Source organism: Microcebus murinus, chromosome 14, assembly GCF_040939455.1.
Source record: "Microcebus murinus isolate Inina chromosome 14, M.murinus_Inina_mat1.0, whole genome shotgun sequence".
Classification (NCBI taxonomy): Eukaryota; Metazoa; Chordata; class Mammalia; order Primates; family Cheirogaleidae; genus Microcebus; species Microcebus murinus.
Window position 1 is genome coordinate 43527590 of NC_134117.1, and position 15461 is coordinate 43543050.

The window sequence follows — 15461 nt, forward strand, 5'->3', positions numbered from 1 at the left end:
ATATATATAATTGTATAAATTGCTACCTTTTGTTTAAAAGAGGCAAATTAAGAATGTATATTGATAATTTCTTGTGTATGCTTTATATAGAAATTCCAAAAGGATACATAAGACATTAATAACAATAGTTATCTGCTTGGGATGGGAGAACTTCGAGCTAGAGATGGCAGTTGAAATGGGAAGGAATCTTTCTACTATACAACCTTTTATATATTTCCTTGTTTTCTTCCATGCAAAAAGAAAATGTATAAATAGTTATATATGAAAAACTATTATCTATTAAACAAATTATTTTTTTTAAAAAAAAGGAAGGATAAATAGGCAGGCAAAAATATTTGATAGGATCTTCCTTTCCATGCCCTTTACCTCTAAGTCTTCCCTCTTTCTAACTAACAATGACCCACTAATCAGTTATTAAATTATTTGATTTTTTAAAACTAAAATGAATTATTATGCTTTTTAAAAACCGTTACCTCCTCAAAGATGCTACAGTTGATGAGAGGCCAGAAGAAATAATTGCCATTACTCCTACCCTTGGTAATTTGAGCTGTGCATCTGACCCTACCTGCAGTTCTCAGAAAGGGCAATACGGGCATATATGCCAGCACCACTTGGGGATTTTTAAAAGGAAAAGGACATAAATAGTCACATTCATTTCCAGTGCATAATGATGCCCTGTGACCCAGAAGTGATTATCTCTAAAAATCATCCGTAGATAAAAGAGGAAGAAAATTACTCATTAGCAGTATGAGCACCAATAGGGCAATACTGTAGGATTTATTAGTTTTAGTATGGGCTGTGACTTAACACCAAATGCAGGAATTTCAGAAAGTTATAATAAAAGTCTCTCTGGAAAAGAAATCATTCTTTATCTTGGAAGTTTTCATATTTAATGCCTTTTCAGCAGTAAGGCAAGGACCCCAGATGAAAGTCATCTGCCAATTTGAGTTTAAAGAAATGGGACCTAATGAGATGATCTGAAATGCTACTGAGCTCATTGAGGAGGCAGGAATAATATTAGCTGCTTTGGAAATATACAATCTTCCCTTTGATTCTGCTACAGATCTCTGGACTCGCCGTTAGGACCTACCTTATGTCTGACTAGCCACTACATGGTTTATTATGTTAAGCTCTCCCAGGAATGGTACTGCAGCTTTATATATTGAAGTTTACATGTTCTACTACGGATGCTGTCTGTTTAAAGGGTCTACCTTTGGCCTACTGCAAAGCTAAACAGGTATATTTGAAGGGACATCTGACATTTACTATTCAACAGATACTTCATTTAAAATAATAGAAATAATTGCCATATTCATACAGATGACTTCTAAAGTACCCAGAGATTTTTCTCTGATCTCCAGGCTCTTATTTGCACGTACCAATTTGACATAGATACCTCAGTAGGATGACTAACCATCCCAGTTTGCCCAGGATTTTCAGTGCTGAAACCAGGAAAGTCTTGGGCAAGTTGGGATGGTTGGTCACCTTACTCCTCAAAGATCTTAAAACACATTACAATGTCCCAAACAGACCTTTTAAGTTTTCATCCCTACCCTGCAATCTGCACCTTCTCTAGTTTTCCCTACATCAGTAAATGGATCCATCACCATCCTGGATTCTTTCTTTCCTTCACTTCCTCCCATCTAATGTTTCAGCATGTCCTTTAAATTCAACCTTCAGAATACACTTTGAATATGTTCACTTCTTTCCATCTCCAAGGTCATCATGCTAATCCAAGCCACCCATTTCATTTCCCCTTTTCCACTTTTTTCTCCTATGATTTATTCTCCACATTAAGTAATCAGAAAGATCTTTTAAATATGAATCATGTCATGGCATTTTTCTGCTTACAGCCATTCCACAGCTTCCCAATACTTTCCACAGCCTGTAAGGTCTTGTGTGATGGGTCCCAATCCATCTCTCTAACTTTGTCTCAGGCCATCCTGTGCTCTAGGCCTCAAACCTGAGAATTCCAAGTATACAACATGTTCTTCCTTCCTTCAAGGCCTTCCTACCTGCAATTCTATCTGTCTAAAATGCTCTTTGTTATTCTCTTGGCCCACTAATTCTTCTTTAATTGTCACCTTCTTGGCCTTCTTAATCACCATTCTTAAGTGGAAACTATATCTATTATTTTCTGTCATATCACCTGTTTAATTCCTTGCACAGTACTTATCAAAATCTTTAATGATTTCATTTCTTGAGTTGTTTATTTCTTGTTGTATTCCAACTTCCAGGAGAACATGAGCTCCATGAGGACCAGTGACTCCCATGATCTATTTATTTATATGCATCTATTCTACTTCACAACACATAGTAGGCATTTAAAGCTTTTTGCAAATGAATTATTGTCCACCAGTCACCAGGCATCTCCCTTATTGTCACAATAATTATAGAAGTAGGTAATTATAGATAAGGAGTTGAATCTCAGAGTTTTAGTTTACTTGCCATATATACATGGTTAGAAAGTGGCTGGTTCAAGCACTGAGTCCTGTTCTAAGTCTCCTATACCAATCCTAACTCTCCCTTCACTACCCTGGTTAATTGAACAGAACACAGAATTAGGACTTAGATATTTACCAACGTGCTTTCATAGATATGATTAAAGTAACTGTAAAATACAGGAAAGAACCTCAGAAGTATTAAAGGATGAAAAAACACATACCTGACAATATGTGTGTGTATATATATACAAATTGTCCACTGGCTATCATGAAAGTCTAGAATCTTTAGTGGGGATGGGGATAGGTTAACCAAGTGGATGAAAACCTTCTATTTCTTCCTCACAACATATAATTAGTGTTGTTTTTTTTTTTTTAAGTCTAAAGGTATTTCATATAAAGATAGAGGTGGTCCCGGTCCCATTTCTACTTGTGGATCACAAGTCCTAATGTAAAAGACTAATGCAGGGGCATATGGTGGTGAACCATTTGAGATGTGGCTTATGTTGCCACCTTATTATTAAGACCAGGTAAGGTACAATAAAGACAGCATTCTCCTCAATAAGACAAAAGTTAAATGTGCTAGTTCATTCATTCGTCATTTGTCCATTCACCCAGCATTTATTCTATATCTTCTATGTACAGATTGAGGGATCATGAGTAATAAACAGGCCTTTCCATGCAAGAAGTTGAAGGTGTAGTCAGAGAGACAGAAGATGGCACATAAGATAGTTAGAGTGATAGGGTAGCTACAACTGTAAATCAAGAACTGAAAGTCAACCAGACCAGTCTTTGAGTTGAGACAGGAAGGACTACAGGGAAGTTTCCCTGGCATAAGTGAAATGGAAGCATAGATATGCAGGGCAAGGAGGAGATTAACCAGGTTAAATGCTAATCGCTCTTTTCTTCTTTATAAAATACAATAAATCTTTTCTTTGAGCTCTATACCCAAATGCCTAATGAACAACTCTGTCTTGGATGTCTCACAGATATTTCAAAACTAAGATGTCTAAAGCTGAAGTCTTGAGTTTCAATCTAACACTCCTAAGAAACTCTATCTTATTCTTACATAATATACGAAACCACTTTCCTTTCCATTTATACCTCATCCCTGTTTATTTTTTAATAAAACATGGAAAAGGGTTGTAACTGGTGCCCTTTCCTTTCAGATATTATGCTTATTCTCTATTCATAGGTTCATTTGCTAATTTCAGGGGAGAATTTGGGGGAGAAAGGGATATGATATATCCCAGTGTCTTTGCCATTTACTTCCCTTCCACTCTCAACACTATAACCTCCAGAATGGTGTCACATTCTCGAATCATGTGGCAATACCCATAGCTTATGGCCACTAACCCACCAGAAACTCATCTGACTGAAATTTCCATGCCAGTCTCCTAAAGATGTTTATGTAGTGGCAAAGTGCTCTGACAAACTGGTCAAAACTATGATCTCCCTGGCACTGGGGAGTGTTGGGGCCCTCCATATCACAAGAGACAATGAGGTACCTTAGAATCCTCCAGGGTGGGAAGCTGCTCGCTCTTCTCCTTTAGGCATGTCAAGGCAGCATCTGGAGTCTCCTCTCCTGAGGAGCTTGGCTCAGGGCCTGCAGCTTCCGGCTTCCCATTCTCTCTGAGGACTGTGGGTTGTTCGCAGGACAGGTTTCTAGGTGTGCCTTTGGGAGCACTCCCTTGTTCTTCTGACAGCTTCAGCTTTAGTTCTAAGAGAAATGCCATGAGTTATCATGAGCAAAGAGAACCCATGGCCCTAAGAAGAAGACAGCCTTTCAGGAATCCCTTCCCCTGATGCCAAGTTGGTAGAAATGAACAATGCGAATGGTGGCTTTCTGTGGGGCAAGGGCAGACTTGATAGCCAGAGCCAATAGTATAACCAGGGCTCTAGAGGCTGGGATCTCATGGAGGTAGAGGACGTGTGTGGGAGTGAGTGGTTTAGATTTCAGAGGAGGGGAAGTTGAGAGGAACACCAATGGTACCTGGCCCCAAGGTTAACAACTGCTAACTACTGTAGCAGCTGACAAAGATTCATTTACTTAGATTTTGAAAGTTGTTTGTTCATCAAAAGCCCTGTGGAAATGCAAGTACTTCTAGAGGGCATTCCACATGCAGACACCAGAGAAATAGGAGAGGGCACGGGAGAGGAAAAACGGGAATGCCATCCCCAACCTGACAGTGGTCACAGTTTTGTCTAATGCCAGCTTCTAAAATCCAGGCATCACCATTATTGATATATGGTTTCATATAAATGTAGATAATTAAAAATCAAAAACCCACCTGGGGTTTATCAGGGAATTATATTTCAGAATATATGAAGGGACTGGTCACTTGAATGAGGTCATTTATATTGATTTCTTAATTTCATAGTTCATCTTCTTTGATGTTTGTTTTTTAGTTAGACTCTGGCTTGGTGTTTAAACACTGCATATTTTATAAACTTGCCACATCATTATCATTTAATGCCACTGAATTAATATCCCCTTCTAGTCCTTTTTAATCACCATCCTTTCAGAAATTTGGAAAAACTCCCATGTCTCTAGGTATTGAAATTAGAGCATGGAGAGAGGAAGAAAATAATTTTTTATTGGTAAATAACAATAGTCCTTTGACAATGGATTTTAGAGTTAATACTCACCCCACCATCTGCAGAGGGGGACAGAGGAAAAAGAGCACTGGGCTGCAAGGCGGGAGATCCACGTTTCACACCTGGCTCACCACCTCCCAGCTACGTAACCTTCCCTCTCTCTCTGGGCATAAATGTCCCTGAGCCATGCTATGGGGTATGGTGGAGTAAAGGATTTCTCAGACCTCTTGTGTTTAACATCCAAAGATCCAATAACCCAGGGAGGTCAGTGCTCCACATGCTGAAATGTTCCAGGTATTGAAGTGAATCATTCCACTTAGGAGTTGGAGGTCCCCAGTGTCTTTGTAAGGAGGTTTATTAAATGGAGCCAAACAATGAAGGACATGCAGGACCCTTTATTTCAAATGAGCTTCCAATCTAAGCGGGGAAACAAAGCTCAAGAGGGCACAGGTGGACATGAATAAAAAATGCTCTGAAGCACATTATCACTATTTTAACCGCTTCCTGAGAAAAGAGACCTTTGGCTGGCATTTACCTTTGAGCTGTTTACGACCTTTAGCCAAATCATTCATCCATTTCAGGACTTCAGGATTAGAAGTCTTGTCACCATGTGAAGGCTACCAAGGTAAGGAAAAATGAGGGTAGGAGGGAGAGGGAGGGAGAGAAAGAAAGAAAAGGAAAAACAAAATGTTTAAACAGCTGAGCTGCACAAAGACAGTCCAGGAACATATAAAGCTGGGAGAGATATTCAGGCGTGAAATCTCCAGCTGATGGAGTTGCTTCTGGAAAACACAGAAAACATTCTTGACCTCGTCTATTCTTTCATCCTTGCCATGGGCATTGCTTCTAAACATGCCTGGTCACCCAGCATTTTTCACATGGTCCTAACCATGCCAGTGCCCATATAGTCATTCTTTCCCTCACTTGCCTTGCAGGCCCTCCACAGCCCATACCCCGGGGTCCCAGAGCATTCTCTACAGCGATTCACATGACTGACAGCACTGCTTACTACCTTGTTTGTGGCTCACATACCTGGCTTATGACCACAACCTCTGCTGAACAATACTAACAAAGTGGGAGATTTAGCTCCTGCTAGTCATATCCCCCAAGCTGAAGAAAGAGGACCCCAGAATCTTTAAAACCTGACAGTAGTCCTGAGAAGTCAGTCTGTCAGGGGGATACCCAGATTTCTAATCCCTCTTCACCATTTGTAGACTCAATATCCTACTGGAGCTGGAATTAAAATAAAACTTAATAGGTCATATGTGTGTGACCCTGGGCAAATTATTTAGCCTCTCTGTTCCTCACTCTCATGTATCAGATTAGGACTATAACAGCATCTTCCTCATAGGGTTGCTGTGAGGGATTAATTAATATCTGCAAAGCACTGAAAACAGTTCCAGGTTCATGCTAAACACTGTAGAAGTGTTAGCTAGATTTACAGATACAATTATTGTTATTACTGTTACTAGCAGCAGTGGTAGTAATAGTAGTTAGTGTTCACTATCAGACCTCCAAAGGGATGCTGAATATGTCTTCACTGACAGACAGACAGACATGTGGTGTATGCATATCCTACAAGTAGCTAATCGCACCTTAGATGTGGCAGTAAAGATATACATTTTTTATTTTAAAAGGATTTGACTTGTCAATACAAGTCATTCACCTTGATTTCTGGATTTCTATTCAGAGCACAAAAGTAGACTTTCTATAGAAAAGAGAAACTAAGAGATAAGGGTAGTCAATCATACTGACCCTCAACGCCCACATATTAGTAAGAAACATTCTTAAGGCAAGGCTACCATGGTAACTTAAATGCAGGCTCAAGAAAACTAATGGCTACTATGAGTTAAGGTTATACAAGGAACTATATAGTAAGGCTCAAGAAGACATGATCGTAAACATACTAGTCTGAATTGTGAGCACTGTTAGTAACCAAATATAGGGGCTCTGTGATGTTTGAGGGTCCACTAAATCCATGTGACCTCACCAGGTTGTTGGTGAGAGGGAGGCATAGGAAGATGGAAGATTTTTCAAGTTCAAAGGAAAAAACTACTTGTGTGATAAGATCATCACATGTACATGGGATTAGATACATCCATTGTGAAACACAAGGCATGGTTCTGTCAGTTATGGAGTGATATAAAAAGCCATAGTTTTTAAAATCAAGATAGAAAAGAAGATTGAAGGAAAATAACTATCATTCTTTTCTAGGAGAGCTTGGATAGGAGACTATGGTTTCACAAGTGAATCCTTGGTTTCAGGACCATGGACAGTGACACATGGGTGCCAACCCCCACCTCCCAAACAGCTTAGCCTGGTCCTATCTATGGTCTGCTAGAACAGGGCACTGTACTGTTTCCCTGATAGATAGTTTAGTACTTTGGCTTTTGAGTAACAATCTGGCTATCAGGACAGTCAATGTTTTAGATCTGGTTTCTCAAAATCCTCAGAGAATTCTCCAGTCTGAGAATACATCTTGTTGAACAGTGCTCCATTGGACCTGCTCCACATAGTGAATTCTATCTTTTGAAATATGGTAAAAACACACACACACACACACACACACACACACACACACACAAAAAAAAAAAAAAACCACTAAGACTCTAAGCCAGTCCCTATGAAAGAAATGCACTTTCACTATTGCACATAGGACATAGCAGAAATTTAAGGCTGAATTTTCTAACAAAATAATTTACAGCCTGAAATCAGTTTCTGAAATGAATTTTTTCTTTCCCTATTGTTGGGGAAGCTGTTAGAAGAGGTTAAATGAAGCTCATATGGATGGCAGCTTTCAAGTCACATAGAAAGTTCTCATATACAAGCTGTGGGTTTTCAAGCCTTCTAATTTCTGAACTAAAATATTCTGGCTTAATAGACCCCAAAGTCATATGCCCAGGAATTACATAGTTTAGGTTTTGTTCAGTGCAATCAAAATGGGGTTCCTGATTCACACAGCTGAAGGTACCACTGGAACAGATTTGTGATCTGCTCAAGTCAGTTCATAACATACTTCAGAAAGATTTCTGTATGGGTAAATAAGAAGACCAGAGTTGTTTTTCTGGCTAAGTCAATTTTTTTCTGTGTGATTCTGGGGGATTCACTTCCCCTTTTGGGGCCTTAGTTTCTTCAATGGTCAGATAAGAAGAAACACTTAGCTGATCCCTTCCAATTCTACTATTCTCTGATCCCCCAAGTAGATATCTGGCTGAAGCAACCCTCTAAGCCCGTGAGGCCAATAATCAAATGCAAAATCAGATGTAGAGAATAAGCAGTTTGAGATAGGGATACAAAATGGTTACATTCAACAGAGATGGAAAGATGTGTATTATGCATGGATATCAGCATAGCACAGAGGCCCTGTGGGGCTTGGATTTAAACATTCACAGTGGGTGCTATTAACTCCACAGTCAGGCTGCCAGGAACGGAAGCCTTCCTGACATGTCAAACCTCTAACCACAGCCTGGCACCCCGACAGGAAGGGCAGGGAAAGCCCTATTTCCTGAGACACATAAGGTTCTGATTATGTCAAAGACTTTAATACACACGAAGCAGCAAGCAGCAGTGCTTATGAATCCTGCTTCTATTGCTCCCAAATCCCTCCTTCTGCATGTTTTAGTATTTATTAATACATGGATCTGTCTGTATGTGTGTTTCTGCCTGCTCTGGCTTTAAAGGTTCTCCAGACAAAGGCAAGAGGTGCCAGGAGAAATTCTCTTCCCAAACAGGCATCCAAGGTCTGTGACTGCAGGTAGAAAAATCCAATGGAGAATTAACAGAAATAATTTTTCTTCATTTTCTGACAAGGCAGGGACTGCCATACAGTAAGACTGTTCAAACATTACTCATAGATTGAAAGGTTGGTAATATTTAGGATCTCTTACTTCCTTTGTGCCAAACACTATAATAAGCATTATACTGTGTCCTTTCCTCATTTGCAATTCACAAACTTAAGAAGTCACTACTAATGTTGACTCCACTTTACAGATGGACAAACTGAGACTACTGAAGAAACTAAGGCCCTGGGGTAATAAGGTTCTAGGTAAGCAGTGTTAACAGGTGCTGGGATTGGAGCACCTGGTTGTTACTCTTAGTTTCTAATATGAAGACATTAAAGATCCAATAACACTCCAGCAGCAAACAGGTGAAATTAGCTTCTCTCAGGATATCTGGAGCTTTCAAAATGTAGACACTTAAGAATTTTATTTCCACACTATTGCAGAACCTACTCATCTTTAATCCACTGCTCCAAGCCTGAGCTGATAGAACACAACTACATTAGGCAAGTTATAAGTCTTTACCTCTTCACTGGGCCTCAGTTTCCTTATCTCTAAAGGCCTGTAGGAGCCTGGACTAATAGTGTGTGGAGCTGCTTCCTGCTCTGTAAAAGACGGTAAGTAGCTGCAACTGCCTGACACTGGGGAAGACAGGAATCTTCAACACCCTGACTAAGGTTGTCTTGAAAGCCAATCTGACTTTCCCCCCCATTTTTGCAAAGCTAAAACCATACCTTAAAACTCCTCTTTTAGTGAACTTGAGGCCACTGTAGGAAAAAAACAAGATGGAAAGAACAGAAGAGTGGAATATTACCCACTCTCACGTCCCTCCCCAGAACATATCCTACACTCACAGGAACTTTCTGATTGCCTCTGTACCAAGTGCTTAGTGAACCTTTAAATATTTCAAGATGTATGAGAGATTATTCCCTGTTCTCTTTTATTCTAATAACAAGCTGTTCTGGGCCCTCTGCCAAAGACCCGATTTATTTGTCCAATTCTATGTGAAAATGGTTTTTCTCTATGCCATGGTCACCATTAGAGAAAATAAAAGCAACATTGGTCATCAAGACACTTACCCATGACTCTACTGTTTCTTACGTGAGAAAGAATGTTTGTGGCATTGCAATACCAGCATGAACTGATGGGATAGGATAATTCAGGGTTTCTTCTTCTGAGTGTCCTTAACAAACGTCACCTGAGAGGTCCCCACTTGTCAATCACCAAGTACTTTCATGTCAAGAAACCATCTCCCTCATTCTGTTTCACAATTGGAGATTCTGTTCTTGGGTCCTTAATAAGTTCTTATCAAAATGCAATTGGGAAAAGATTTTTTAAAAACAATGAGACCATAATTTAAAAGCTTTCAAAATTTTGGTCCTAGAAAAACTAGTGATGATAAGGTTCCTTAGGGGAAAAAAAGATTAATAATCAAATAAGTCTGGAAATAAGAGTTGTAATCTACTCCTAGGAAATATCTTAGCAGAGATCAACTGACAGCAGATGAGAAGACAGACCCAGGGTGGGAACTCAATTTGTAACAAGTCCTGGGTTGGGCAATGGGAACAGAGCTATCCCCTGGCATAGAAAATCCACCACCTCTGACACAATCCATTCGTATGTCAAACTCCAGGGTCCTTACCCGGTATTTCTTTTCTTGTTCAAATTTTTCCTCAAATTTCCGAATTTTCCTCTTGAGGCTCTGGATGTGCTTGGTGAGTTGGGTGATGGTCTGAGTCTCCTTACCATCTCCACAGCCGCACCGCGAGGAACTCCGGGGCCTGAGATGATCACAGGGAGGAAGGAGCGTCAGAAACAGTGGTCTCCTGGTAAACACTGCTACTGGTCTACACACCAAGATTCCTGGGTTATCAGAGAGGTCCGGAAGGCAGATTATCTGATGAGACTACCATGGTAGCATCTGCTCATCAATGGAAACCCCTGATCACAGAACTCCATTATAGGCAGATGTGATCAGGGACTGTAGTGTAAAATATCAAAATATTAGTCCAGGAAATACATTTCCTAAAGCTTAGAAGAGGCCAATTTAAGACCCGGAAGGAGCAGCCCTGTTGAGGCCTTATCCTCAATAGATTGCACAAGCCACACTTACCGACATTTTCAAGGAAGATGTGTGTGGTTAACTTTTCTTGACATAACAGAACCTTTTAGAATATAGTGAAAGGAACTATCTCCAGGAAGTTTTTCCAGAAACTATGTACACCCTTCTCACATGACACACATTTTACATGCAATAGCAATAATTCACTAACTCCCTAAAGTTCATTAATAGACGTCCAAGAACCCAAGCTTGGATAAATTCAAGAATAACAGCATAAATTCAGAGAGAGAAACTAGGGATTCCCTGGGCATATTTTTAACCAAACAATTCTGAATCTTAGCTATATGTCAAAATTATTTGTGGAACTTAAAAGTAAATAACACAGTTCCCTCAACCTCATTCCAATCCCAAGTGCAAATTCCAAATGGAGTGTGTAGGGGGGCAGGCATCTGATACATATATACACACACAAGCACACAGAATTGGGGGGATAGCTATTATAAGCTACCACTTTTGTGGAATCTAAGAAAAACTTGAGGTGGACAATTCCCAAATATTCCCACAGTACATCTGTTGATGCCACTGTTCTGCATGGAAAGAATGCCAAGTTCATCAAGAATGACAGTCCTGATATTTGCATGTACATACACTTACTCAGGATTCTGGTTATTTCACCAAAAAATGTTCAAAAACATGTGAGCCCCTGGGGCTGCCTGCCTCTCGTGGCCATTTCCTCCTGAGATATCAAGACCTGAAATGGCATCCCCAACTGGAAAATATACTGATTATTTTGCCGTTTATTGTTCTGGTCTTGCAGTTCCATTAGGCAGGCATGTTCGCACTGTTTCAGACACACGCCTCATTGTAGTTTGTAAACGTGGCATTTGAAAAACTGTCTGAAATGAAGATAATATGAGGTTTTCTTACATCATAAACTGCTGAGTGCTGGGTGGCGATGGGGCTGACTCAGGGTCTAGGTTGAATCTCTGGCTTTGGCTGAAGATGGAGCACCGGGGCGACAGCAGCGGGTTGTCGCCGTCGGTGATGTGATAGAGCAGCCTGCTGGTCCCCACTGACTGGAGGTCTTCTGGGGCGCTGTCGGCTTCATTCTGCGCGTCTTTGGAGACTGGCGCGGGGTCTGGGGAAACAACACAAATCATAAAGACTTAGCAGTGACAGAGGGCTTGAGGCTGTCATGTTCCTAAATAAAGATCATAAACATTCATTATAATGGCTTGCTCTTTGTCATTTCTTCCTTCTGGGGATATGAAAAGTTTTCAAAATACTGTCATGTTTGTTCTCACAGAACCTGGATAGAAAAGATTGCAAAGCTGCCAACAAAAAAAAAAAAAAAAAAGAAAAGAAAATGGAAATGCATTATTTCGGGATGAGTTATATGGCCAGCATATCCCCAAACTGTAAAAATCCTCTTTTTATTTCATAGTATTTGCATAGGTGTGAGGCTATGTTACAAAGCATTAGAGTAAATAAAAAGAAAACAATAAAATGGAGCTGGAGCAAAAGATTATAGATTATGAGGAAGAAAAGGGATGACAATTGCCAGTGAAGGAAGGGAGAGCAGAGGGAGGAGAGGAAGAGAGTGGAAAAAACCTATAAAGAGGAGAGTGAAGAGGAGTCTCCCACAGAGAAAATTATTCCTCTGTCATTAAAAATGATGGATAATTCTGCTTATCAATAAGGAATGACATTCAGAATATGCTAAGCGGAAACCACAAATTTCAAAACAAAACAGTAATGATTTCATTTTATATAAAAAGCATACACTTATGTGTACAAATAAATGCATTAAAAGATAAAAGAAGTTACACAGCTACTACAAAGCATGATAGAATTAGGTGTAATTCTATTTTCTTCTCCAAAACTTTATGTAGCATTTTATTCTGGTCAAAACAAAAAACAAAACCTGTGCCAAACCCTTTCCCCAGCCAGCTCTGCGCCTGAATTCTCACTAGGACCATCCCCCTCCGAACTTAGCTCCCCACCCCAGGGCCAGTCCAGAAGGCGGGTACCCCTGTGCTGTGGGGGTGAGGGCGGGGGACTGAGGTCTGTCAGCTGGGGGATCACTCGCACACTGAGCCAGGCTGGCCGAGGAAGGGTCTCTCCACCCTGGGCTCTGTACAGAGTTATTCCAGAAGCGGCCAAAACTCCTCAATTTTGCCCTTCAGACAAGTCAGGACAAGCCAAGGCTTTCTCTTGCTCCTTCTTCTCTAAAGAAAGGAAAACAGAGATTTTTTTTCTAGATGAATAAGCAGAATCAGAAAATACTGACAATAGGCTTTTCCAAAATAAACATTTATCATGATCTGGTATCAGATGAATCTTAATCAGATTTAGAATGACTCCTTGTTCTTTAGAGCCTGAAATGCAGTTTGCTTTGTGTGACATCAAAGGTCTGATTAGGTCTTCCTGTGGTTTCTGCTGGCTTCTCCCCTGGTGGGTTGTAGACTAGGAAGGTAGACGATGGTTCCCGCCGTGCCTCTGAAGGTCCCTGATGGCACTTCTGGCAGTAGTGGGGGCTGACCAAGAATGGACATGGTGCAGGCACGTTGGTGCCAGGTGAACAGGCAGTGCCTCGGCCCAAGGCAAAGTGTGAATAATTTACCCAGAAAAATGCCATGGTTTGACAGGAGCCCTCAAGAGTAACAGGAATGAGAGTTAGTACCAATAAATTGTAGCATATCATAATGATCACTTTCTGAATCCACCAGGGGCGTGTGGGTTCCTCACCAAATTCTTAAACCATTAGTCTCTAAGAAGAAATGCATTTTATTCATGTTACCTGTTTCTTAGAAGTATTTTTCAGTAATAATAATGGGGAAGAAAATCATCTTTAGCAAGCACCTGGGACCACCATATTCTTACTAAAATGCAAAAGGTCTGAGACGTCAACCCTTTCAGCTCAGCTGTGGCCCCATGATTAAAACTAACAGGAGTCTCTTGTTGCTATTCGATAATGCCCAAATGGAAGCACTTGAGATCCTAGCCACATAACTACGAAGTAGAGCTGGGGAAAGAGCGCGGTTTCTAAAGCCAATAGAATCCTAAAATATAACTTCATGGAATCACCAATGACTACAAATGGATTTTTTGGAACTGCATTGCAAGAGTAATTGTAAAGCTCCATTTACATGGCATCTGTTTTCCCCTGGGCATTCGCATAATTTACCATGCTGCCTAATTAACACCCTAACCTCCTTTCCCTCCAATTCACTATTGAGGGAAGCTGTGAGCCAGAGAGATCCCAAAGCAACCAGTTGAAAAACAACACAGTCAAAAACTGGCAATTTGGTAGAGTTTCAGTTCTTTGTCCAAACTAACCATTTGTGTTGAGAAGGGGCTTAATTAAATCAGCAGGCACGGGTATTTGTCTGTGCACTTGTGTAGACAGAATTATCGAGGTCTTTGCTCAGAAGAGGCCAGTGTAGATTCAGAGCCAACATCGCTGCTGATCTGGGAAGAGCCTAGGCCACCCTTCCAGGCCCAGTTCCCTGATAGGGACGAGCTGAGGGCAATATAAAACCAGGGTGGCTTCCGATGGTCACCTGGGGGCACATTACTGTTTCTTCCAAAGGAAGGGACAGCTTGCCTGGGCCCATCATCACATGGTGCAGTATGGGAGAGGAAGGGGCCTGTGAGGCAGGAGTGCCTATACTTCCTGTGGGGCCCCAGCCAGGTCTCCTACCTCTCTCAGTCTCTGAATTTGGCCCACCTTACTCACAGGGCAGTGATGAGAAAAATAAAAGATCTGCTGTATGACATAATGCCTATACAGTAGTCCCACCTTATCTACAGGGATGTGTTCCAAGACCCCCAATGGATGCCTGAAACTGCAGATAGTACCAAACCCGATATATACTATGCTTTTTCCTATGCATACATACCTCTGACCAAGTTCACTTTATAGAGCAGGCACTGTAAAGATTAACAATAAAATAGAACAATTATAACAACATACTATACTAAAAGTTATGTGCATGTGGTCTCTCTCTCAAAATATCTTATCATACTGTACTGCAGGTAACTCTTGAAAGCAAAACCACAGCTAAGGGGGAGACTACTGTAGCTAACAATACTGTATTGTATATTTAAAAATTTGTTGAAAGGGTAGATATCATGTTAAGTGTTCTTACCACAATAAAAAAATGTTTTTTGCTTGTTTGTGTTTTATACAATTTCCATAACAACTATGTCTTAATTTTACAAAAAGGAAAATATAATACGTTAACATAAAATTTGGGCGGAAAAAACATTCCTGAGAAGGGAAGTGAGAAACCACCCTGGGGTGCACAATAGAGAGCAAAGATTGTGAGTTTGAATCCCAGATCCACACTGGCTAAAGAGACTTTGGAAATGATGGACCTTTTTAAATCTCAGTTTCTTCATCTGTTAAATAGGAAGAATAACAGTGCCTGCCTCACATGACTAAGTGAAGATGAAATGAAATAAAACTATATCCCTACAAAATTTTTGCCTTATCTACATAACCCTTTTTACTTTATATAGATATTTATTTATTTTTATTTCAACCTAATTTTTTTTAAAAATTTCACCTTCATTGTA

At 40.3% G+C, this 15461-nt stretch overlaps 1 protein-coding gene across 3 annotated transcripts in view; it reads right to left on the minus strand.

The window, feature by feature from the left end:
- FAM13C (family with sequence similarity 13 member C) overlaps positions 1-15461 on the minus strand; it is a 112687-nt gene that overhangs the window by 11658 nt on the left and 85568 nt on the right. For all 3 annotated transcript variants that reach the window (XM_012762822.3, XM_020280507.2, XM_020280506.2), the window contains 4 exons: positions 11808-12018; positions 10461-10599; positions 5575-5656; positions 3950-4161 (listed from right to left, as the gene is read on the minus strand). In XM_012762822.3, coding sequence (XP_012618276.1) covers positions 3950-4161; positions 5575-5656; positions 10461-10599; positions 11808-12018 — 644 coding nt within the window. The remainder of the gene's footprint in view (positions 1-3949; positions 4162-5574; positions 5657-10460; positions 10600-11807; positions 12019-15461) is intronic.